Source organism: Microplitis mediator, chromosome 2 (genome assembly GCF_029852145.1).
Source record: "Microplitis mediator isolate UGA2020A chromosome 2, iyMicMedi2.1, whole genome shotgun sequence".
NCBI classification, from domain to species: domain Eukaryota; kingdom Metazoa; phylum Arthropoda; class Insecta; order Hymenoptera; family Braconidae; genus Microplitis; species Microplitis mediator.
The window spans coordinates 3,368,528-3,377,595 of record NC_079970.1 but is presented as its reverse complement, the minus strand read 5'-3'; the positions used below and the strand labels follow the sequence as shown (position 1 = coordinate 3,377,595).

The window sequence follows — 9,068 nt, the reverse complement described above, 5'->3', positions numbered from 1 at the left end:
AAATACAACACGAACATTTTTGAACTTTTATATAAAAAAATAAATAAAGCGCGAAGACTTTGAATTGAGAGCAAGTCACACTCACGGTAATTTTTTTTTTAAGAAATTTCTAAAAAAAACGAATCAATGACATTAAATAAAATGATTAAAATTCATAAATAATTATAAATAAATGTTAGCAATAAATGAAATAAGTCTAGTATTTTATTAAATATTTAATTAAAATGTAGTGTACAGATTACAATAAGACAATCTTGTGAATTTATATTTTTTATACCAACAAATTAAAACTATTAAAAAAAATATTTTGTTTAAAAGCCTTATAAATTTTTAATTTAAAAAAATTTAATCGATTCAATACTTGCATTAAATTGTTTATTTGTAAATTTGATTATACGATATTTAAAAATAATAATTGTTTTTTTTTATGTATTTACAATCTTGAATTAATGATCTGATGTCATGAATGAATTCACGAAGAACCGTCACAATAAACCAAAGGCAGTTACTAATTAAATTTAAAATACTACAGTAGATTACAATTGAAATATCTTTTTTTGGAGGATAAATATTACTACAATTATTATTAATGATTGATTGTTATAAACATTCCAAATAAAAAAAAAAATATATCTTTGTACGAAAACAGTTAGTGGTTAATTTGATTTAATCATGATACGAAGCGCAATTTTTTGGCAGTGTCTAGCAATTAAATTGTTCGATCATTTGCAAAAAAAAAATAAATTTTTGTATAAGATTATTTATGATCAATTATTTAATTCACAACAACGAGTATAAAAAAACTAGTGGAATTAAATAACAATGAAGATAATGATAACAATGTGCATGTTATTATCTAAATTTAACCAAAATTTATCTACCTAAATGTGCAATTGTATTCTAGGATTTATTTTATTGAACATTTAAGGGCAAATTCTCTCAACAATTAAAATATTTTTATTTTAAACTATCCTACTCTAGTTATTAAATGCACTGCAGCGAGTACAGTGCCCACATTTAAATTATAAATTCAGATCGCTAGCCTTTAACGGCAGGTTTAAAGTATTTTATGTGACAATATTAATTATTAATAATTATTTTTTCTTCTTTTTAATTACCACCGAATTTTTTTGAATTTTTTATCCGATTGTTAAATACCAATTGGCAGTAGTAAAATAAATCCACCTGTAATATCAGGTTGAGTTGTATAGTTTTAAAAATAAAATTTTCTATCTTAACGAAAGTAATTGATCAGTTATAGAAGCAGCCAAGGATGATTCTGAATTGCTTCACGACTGCGATCACCGTAATCGTAATTTATTTCAACACCCATGGGAATGTCTTCCTTAGCTGTCAGTACTAGGTGTGGTATTGATTCAACTTCAATAACACGGGCTATCAAGTTTCCATTACGTGAATGATTTACAAGTCTGCCGAGTTTGTCAGTCTCGGCTGTAGCATCAACACTGTAATAAAATAATTAAAATTTATCCATAGATTAGCTAAAGGTATAAATCTCAATGGTTTTAATAAATAAAAATAAAAATGATAATTACCAATACTGATGATTACGATGCTGGAAGTAATACATATAGCAACCAGTGTTTTGATCTTTAGCATACTCAGCCTCACGTTTTTTAGCAGCAACCTGATCGATCAAGTCACCGATATACTCAACAACAAATTCGCCTTTTTTAAATTCACGTGTCGTCACGACACCACGTCCTTTACCAACAAAATGCTTCACCATCAGACCTTCCTCTACCTGACATAATACCTTGTTCTCGAGATCGCGTTGCTTCTCTTCAAGTACAGTCTTTTTACACTTCCTTACACTACGTCGTACAGGAAAATATTCAGTTACTTTGTGATTTGTTTTTGCTACCGCTGATTTTGGTGAATTAACATGAATAATAGGTTCCGTGTATTTTAATTTTCCCCGTACGTTTCCTGTTATTTTTTTTCTCACTTCCTTGTCTTTTGTAGTATGTCCATTGACAACAACTTCCGTCATAGGTTTAGCGTCATTGCTTTCTGTTGAACTTCGTGTGTCCGAATCGTCGCTTTGGATTGTCGGCATATTAATCCGATGTGGCGTAGATGGGTTCTGACATGGTACCGCCACTGGTGTTTCTGCAATAAAAATTATGAATAAATCATCAAACACTCCTACAAAAAAAATCTTATTTTTGTTTACAAATATATTACCGTCAGTTTTAAATAATTTTTCAATTGGAGAATTATCGTCAATCTCTTCTTTAACGTCATGCTCAGCTTTCAATAACACATCTTCTGTTTTTATAAACTCCGTTATCTTTTCATTTGAAATTTTATTATTGAATCCATTAGTCTGCGGAGTAAATAAAATTCATAGTCATTCCATATAATTAATTATCCATCTTCCTAGTTAAATTTAATTACCTTTGTAAAGTATGACGTAATAGATACAGGAGATTTCAATGGGTTGTTTTTTTTCTTTTGACCCATGCCGAGCTTTCTATTCTCCCCTTGATCCTTCTCCAACTTTATTTCTTTTTTAAGCGGCGAAACAATTGATCCATTTGTTTCTACCAAAGCCGACGAACGCGTCATGACAGTCACCGTCGAGCCCCGTTTTCTTCGTCCTGAAAAAAAAAATTAATAAAAAGATCAAGTACGAGATTCAAATTTCCCGCACTTTTAAATATATTTAAATGGCGTCGTCAACAATGGTCGATTAGAAATACACCTCCAATTTTTTTTTTTTATTGTTAACATATAAAATTACACAGTAATTTACTTAATTAGGAACTTTTATGAATTAAAAAATAATAATTATAAGTAATTATCATTAGCGACACCATTAAGCAATAAGTAAACACACTCCATATCACGAAACACGTAAAATAGTTGGGTTTACTAGAAATAGGGCATGGATTTTATAAAAATATAACCTGGTTTATTATAAAATAATAAATATATATAATTACCTTTAACCATTATGATGTTTTTAGTATAAGATCACGTGTAATTAAATAATAAATATGTGTTGAAGTAAAAATATAATGAATTTTTGAATAAAATAAATTAATTAGTTGACACTTCGACGAATAATTTAGTTTATAAACTCAGCAACTAGTCGACACTGATATTTTGAATTTTAAATTAAAACATATCTGGCATTCATTCATTATTGTTATATTTTAAATAAAAATTTAAATAATGAATAAATTTTTAAAAAATAATTATTGTAAATCAATAAACTTTAAATCGGAGAAAAAAAAATTTGTGTTGGACAACACCACGACGCGCCGGACACACTTTAGTTGTGAGCGCGTTTTTTCAGTTTATTCGACTGTTCACTTTTCAAATCTGTTATCTATTTAAATGTAAATTTGTTTTTTATTTACATTGTTATTTTGTAAATAAATAATTTTAGTTTTGACAGCTGTGTCATTTAAATTTAAAAATAAATAATTATGTGAATTTATTATTTATCATTAATTTATTTTATTTTACTATTAATTATTTTTTTCTAGCTCCAGCTTCCATCTTTACTATTTTACGAAGAGAGAGAAAGAGTTCAACAAACCCAAGGTCATTTGTCTATGGCGCCATCTTTTGAATGCAATTATTACTGCGTAAAAAAATAGTAATTCTTAAAAAGTGAAGAATAAATTTTTCCATAAGTAAATTATTTACTAATTACGAAATAAAAATAAAATAATCACAACTAATTAGAAGTGCTGAGTATTTATTGGAGACTCATTATAAATAAAAACTAAAATTTTTTAATTAGTAGACGATTTTTTAAAATTTTACGATGGCGAAAAATAGTGATGCTGGAGATTGGGAAGGTAATTTTATTTACAGCAACTAAATTTAATTAATCGTTAATTAATGAATGATAATTTTAAATAAACGGATAATTTATTTATTTAAAAATTAATTTATGAGTTACGGAAGAGTTGGTAATTAGCATGAGAATAATTAAATTGCTGTGAATTAAATTGACACGTCAGAGGATAAATAATAAATACAAGATGTCTACTGTAGTTTATGTTATTTGTAAACAATGGCCAATAATAAATATTAATTAAGTGAATTTTAATTTTTAAATTTAAGATTTACGTAAACAAGCACGACATGTAGAAAATGAAATCGATGCTAAATTGGTGGCTTACAGTAAATTAGGAATAAATACTGGATCCAATCATGCTAGTGCTGATACAGTCCCGTTGCTGGATGAGGATCATGTCTTTGAAAATATGACATCAGAGATTGAATCACTTTTGGCCAAAGTAATTATCAGTTACTTATCATTAATTTATAAATTAATTGTCTGATATTTTTTTTTCAAGCTGTCTATTGGGCAGAGTTCTGATGACTTTTAAAAAATTTTGAATTACTTTTTCTAGCTCATGATTATCAACGACAAAATGAGTGAAATTCCACCCAATGGCGCAGCTATGCTTCATACGATGCAGAGACACAAAGAAATATTGAAAGACTACAAACTTGAATTCAATAAGATACAAAATAATTTCGCCAGTAGAAAAGATCGAGAAGATTTATTAGGAAGTGTCAGAAAAGAAATCGAGTACGTCATGCTTTTAATTTAAATAATAGACCGAAAGTAAAATATTATAATTGCTCTTTATTTACAGCAGCTACAAAAATGCTAGTGGTTTAAATCGCAGGGACATGTATTTGAAAGAAAATCAGCATATAAACAAGTAAAAATTATTTATTTTATTTACAATTAATAATTTCTGATAGATATTAATATAAAATTATCATTTCAGCTCTGATAGATTATTAAATGATCAAATAAGTATCGCGATGGAGACTCGAGATCATTTGGTATCGCAACGGCAGACATTTAAAAAAATTCAAACACGATTTAATGATCTCAGTAATCGTTTTCCGATGGTCAATAGTCTCGTGCAGAGGATAAATATACGCAAGAGACGTGATTCATTGATCCTAGGTGTCCTTGTTGGATTCTGCACATTTTTAATGCTACTCTATGCTTTTAATTAATAAAAAAAAAAAACTATACATTATTTATAATTATTAAATTGAGGGATAAAGTAATGACAGTAAATATTGAATTTCTCGTTCTATAAAAATTTGAATCTGCAAGACTGTGACGAAATTTTATTTTAAATTTTAAGTATTGGTTCAAAATATTATTAGAAGGGGAAGGGAAGAGATACTATAGGATGATAATAATTACAAAAAATTAATGTACATATATTTTATACGATAATAATTTGTTGATATTACAAACCTGTAGAATAAAATTGATAGTAATAAAATTACAAAACATAAATTCATTAAAATTATAATTAAATTGTTAAAGTAATTTTTTATCATAATTTCGAAATTAATATATATGTTAAGTATGTGGTAATTTTAGAAAGAATGAGGATTTTTATGGGATATTTTATTATTATCTTAAAGTTAACTGACAATTAACAATTTTTTTTCTTTTCTTTTCAAAAAATCAATTATCACAAAGAAAAACTAAAAATATGCACATGTAGAAAATTTTAATAATTACAGGTGCAATTTTTTTAAATATTTTTTTTCTATAACTCATCGCTTTGAAAAAAATCCAAAAGTTATTAGCTGTCAGCAATCTTCAGTGTCATAATTTTATGTTAAAATTTTAAATAAACGTCACTTATCTTTTGATGCCTTTTAAAATTTTAAATTTCTTCTTTACCTGAACAAAGAGATAAAGTAGATTTATCAGAACCTATCAAAAATCACCGGAAAAAATTCAAATCCAACACAAAAATATAACCTATAACAAGTGTTAGTATCAATGAGTTAAAATTTTTAATTTATTACCACTAGCATAAATTACTAAATTAATGTAGTTAATATATAAACAAAATGGTGAGTGATCAAGTACACAAATTATTAATGTGTTTAATTTGACATTTTTCTCGTAATATTCATTTTTCTGTCAATATTATTTATTTCAGGCTCTGCTTAATAAAAATCAAACCGCAGTCAACGACGAACTGAAACAAACGTACGAGTTTTTAAAAGACATTGAAAAAGATCTCCTGGAAGAAAAGAATGAATTAATAAAAATACTCTCAAAAAAACCAGTCGAAACACTTCCACCCAGTGTTAACCCGGAAGACATTCAAATCGAACAACTCAAGTTCGTAAAAGCGTTACTGAGTGCCGAGCAAGATCACGATGACAGAATAAGACCTGCCATTAATTCAGTCGATGATTTTACTTCCCTTGACTCCGAATTATTGAAAGAAATTTCAGACATTCAGGAAATTTTAGACCAAACTAAATCTAAATTCTTAGCTGTGCAAAGCAGTATTATCTCGTAAGTTATTTTTTAACAATTCATATTTTTTCACTTCTATTCTAAATATCTTTTTATTTTAATAGTTTGGTCAATGAGAAAAATAATTTACAAAAAATGAAAGAGATGTGTTCAGATGCTGTGGAAAATGTTGATAATGTAACCAGTGATAAAGATATCGCAAAAATAAAAAGATCATTTCAAATTGTCAAAGCTGATTTGGTGATTATTTTTATCAATTACTAAATAAATACATCGAATTTCATAGTTATATTAATATAAGAGTATTTATAAATATATTTCAGGCAAGAGTTGTTGATATTATTTATCCAGAGGACAATTTTCATGGTTTACTTCGGGTAAGAAATTAAAAATCTCTAACTAATGTTAATTATAGATGAGGTGAGACCTAGTTTCCGATGAGAGAACGAGTACTCAATCACTCCATGAATTTGTATATCTATAATTATATAAATATAAATACACAATTACATGAGTGATCGGGTACTAATTCCCTGATCGGGTACTGGATCTTTTACCTTACACATAAATTTATTACGAAATGAAAAAAAAAAATGTTCTTAGGACTAGAAAAATTTTTAGTTCCAAGAAATTCTTTTTTTCTGTGTAATATTCTGAGACTGAAGTTCTTGAAGTTTATGTAGATAAAATAAATCATATATTTATAATTTAAAGGATCTAGTCAATGCATATTCCAAAGATGGTGATGAAAAGTACATAGAAGTAGATAAAATATCTTTGGATTGTGTTCAATCGTTAATCGAAGCTGATATTGCGATGTACCATCGCAATGACAGGAATAAAATCCGTCTAGTGGATCTCCTCTAAAGAAATAAAGTTTGAATAATTCATTTCTAGGTACAAAAATATTTTATATTTTTATAAAAAACAAGTATCGTTTTTTTTTTTTTTTAATTATTATTACATATAAAAACTAATGTATAAATCGGTTTCAAATGTATAATATAATAGTTAATAAAATACTCAAGTGATATTAATATAGATGTAATTTATCATAAAATTTCTTTATTGTGGCATAAATATTAAATATTAATATTTATAATTAATTACTTAAAAAATTATACAATTCTAATTTTATAAAAAAAAAATTGTTGTAAAAAATGATGAACGAGTAAAAGTTTAACTCAGCTAACTAAATATCCAGCTAATAAATAGCCACCTAAATCATTTGTTGTTATTTCTGGATGAGTCCTGTTAGGCAACACCTGATACCCACGACAAAAGTTTGATAGTAATCTTAAATTAATAACATCTCTACGGGATTTGAGAGCAACGTAAGTCTCTTGAAGGGGTTCTCTATAACAGTGATGTATAACAAACGGTTTTGATGCCTCAAGAAACGGTAGCAGCGCATTTACAATATTTAGAGGATGTTCTTTAGCAACGATAGCTAAGCCATCAGCTTTCGATGCTTTCAAACAGTCAACAACTTCTTTCGTTTCGTTAAACCACTTGGGTTTATTGAATGACGTCGTCTTCACTATATTATCATCAGCAGCTTCAATAACTGTTTCAAGAACATGATTTAATTTTTTCTCTTCCTCTTCACTTGTCGTCGTCGAGTCATCATCAGCAACATCAGAAGCTAATCTCGATTTCTTCGAGTTATTGTCCCCATGAAGATGATCCGAATTACGTCTTTTCAGTGCCGACAGCTCATACTTCTTGGCCAACTCTTCCAAAATAACTTCGTCACCCTGATAATAAAGCCGTAAAAATGTATAAAGATTAACAGCAAGCATTCGCTTTAATTGTTCATCAGAAAAATTCATAGCGTGAACAAGTGTCAAGTTGGGCTGGTTTCCAGGATGAAGATTTATCAAAGTACCTTGAGTTTTAGCGCCAATCCTGCTCAGCATTGCAGCCGCAGACAAACCACAGGAACCCCCATCGTACAGCAGATACTTCCCGTCAGATTTAACGTCGCAGTAAGACAATAGTTGCGACAATGTGTCCATTCTCAAACCATTAACTCTACCAGGATCCTGTCTGAAGTATATTTCCTGCAACAATCCTACAGTCGGTTTCAATATTGTTAAATATCTACAATACTTTGTTTCTTTTTTCTTGATATACTTTTCCTGTGAATATTCGGTTTTAGATGAAAACGAGCTGCTGTTTTCAATCAAATACCCGACAATTTCTTTGCTTGATTTACCGGCTTCACGTAAATCTTCTATTTCAGCTTTAGATAATTTTTGCGACATACCATCGTCATTGATTGATCTATTGTCACTACCGCTCGCCAATCCCTTGTGTAAATTTTCCGATGTCTCAGCTTTCTCCGCCACCTCAAGAGTTATAGTTTTCAAACCATTTTTAGATGTGGAAACTGGTCCAATCATTTTGAATGTCGTCCAGTAAGGCTTATTAATTACTCCAGCCATTTCAACTTGCTCTTTACCCAACGAAAACGTCCCATCACGTGATACTCTGCACACTTTCCGGTAATCTTGCTTTTGAACAATTATGTAATTTCCCACTGATACTGTTTCTTGATTCATTATTTATTTATTTACTGTTTTTTATTTTATTATTCAATACTAACTCGTGCACACGTTGCTGGTGTGTAGGTTAAGTTTGGTTATGTTTTAAATTTTAAATATATACTGCTACTGGTTGTTGCTACACACTGAGGCACGTGGATGGAGACGCTGTGAAATGTTGCGGGAAATTATTTAAAAAGAGTGGGGATATTTAATATTTT

At 28.5% G+C, this 9,068-nt stretch overlaps 4 protein-coding genes across 5 annotated transcripts; 2 read left to right on the top strand and 2 right to left on the bottom strand.

Moving 5' to 3' along the window:
• Nucleotides 1-563: 563 nt before the first annotated feature.
• Nucleotides 564-3,529, bottom strand: LOC130663066 (N-lysine methyltransferase KMT5A). The gene is made up of 5 exons (XM_057462127.1): nt 2,970-3,529; nt 2,422-2,624; nt 2,209-2,350; nt 1,557-2,133; nt 564-1,466 (listed from the first exon to the last, which is right to left on the bottom strand). Exons 1-5 carry the CDS (start codon nt 2,977-2,979, stop codon nt 1,256-1,258), a joined length of 1,143 nt encoding a protein of 380 aa, XP_057318110.1. The 5' UTR covers nt 2,980-3,529; the 3' UTR covers nt 564-1,255.
• A 20-nt stretch (nt 3,530-3,549) lies between these two features.
• LOC130663069 (Golgi SNAP receptor complex member 1) lies at nt 3,550-5,340 on the top strand. 2 transcript variants are annotated; one of them, XM_057462130.1, is made up of 5 exons: nt 3,550-3,836; nt 4,105-4,280; nt 4,398-4,579; nt 4,647-4,715; nt 4,785-5,334. In XM_057462130.1, exons 1-5 carry the CDS (start codon nt 3,803-3,805, stop codon nt 5,020-5,022), a joined length of 699 nt encoding a protein of 232 aa, XP_057318113.1. In that variant the 5' UTR covers nt 3,550-3,802; the 3' UTR covers nt 5,023-5,334. The 2 variants fall into 2 exon arrangements, with proteins under 2 accessions (XP_057318113.1, XP_057318114.1); XM_057462131.1 differs by having other exon boundaries at nt 3,564-3,836; nt 4,650-4,715; nt 4,785-5,340.
• A 387-nt stretch (nt 5,341-5,727) lies between these two features.
• On the top strand, nt 5,728-7,340 carry LOC130663068 (uncharacterized). Its single transcript, XM_057462129.1, has 5 exons — nt 5,728-5,886; nt 5,976-6,340; nt 6,406-6,541; nt 6,625-6,678; nt 7,016-7,340. The coding sequence occupies exons 1-5, from the start codon at nt 5,884-5,886 to the stop codon at nt 7,166-7,168; spliced, it is 711 nt and encodes a 236-aa protein (XP_057318112.1). The 5' UTR covers nt 5,728-5,883; the 3' UTR covers nt 7,169-7,340.
• Nucleotides 7,341-7,351: 11 nt separating this feature from the next.
• LOC130663064 (tRNA (adenine(58)-N(1))-methyltransferase non-catalytic subunit TRM6) lies at nt 7,352-9,020 on the bottom strand. Its single transcript, XM_057462124.1, has one exon. It carries the CDS (start codon nt 8,863-8,865, stop codon nt 7,486-7,488), a length of 1,380 nt encoding a protein of 459 aa, XP_057318107.1. The 5' UTR covers nt 8,866-9,020; the 3' UTR covers nt 7,352-7,485.
• Between the last annotated feature and the right edge of the window lie 48 nt (nt 9,021-9,068).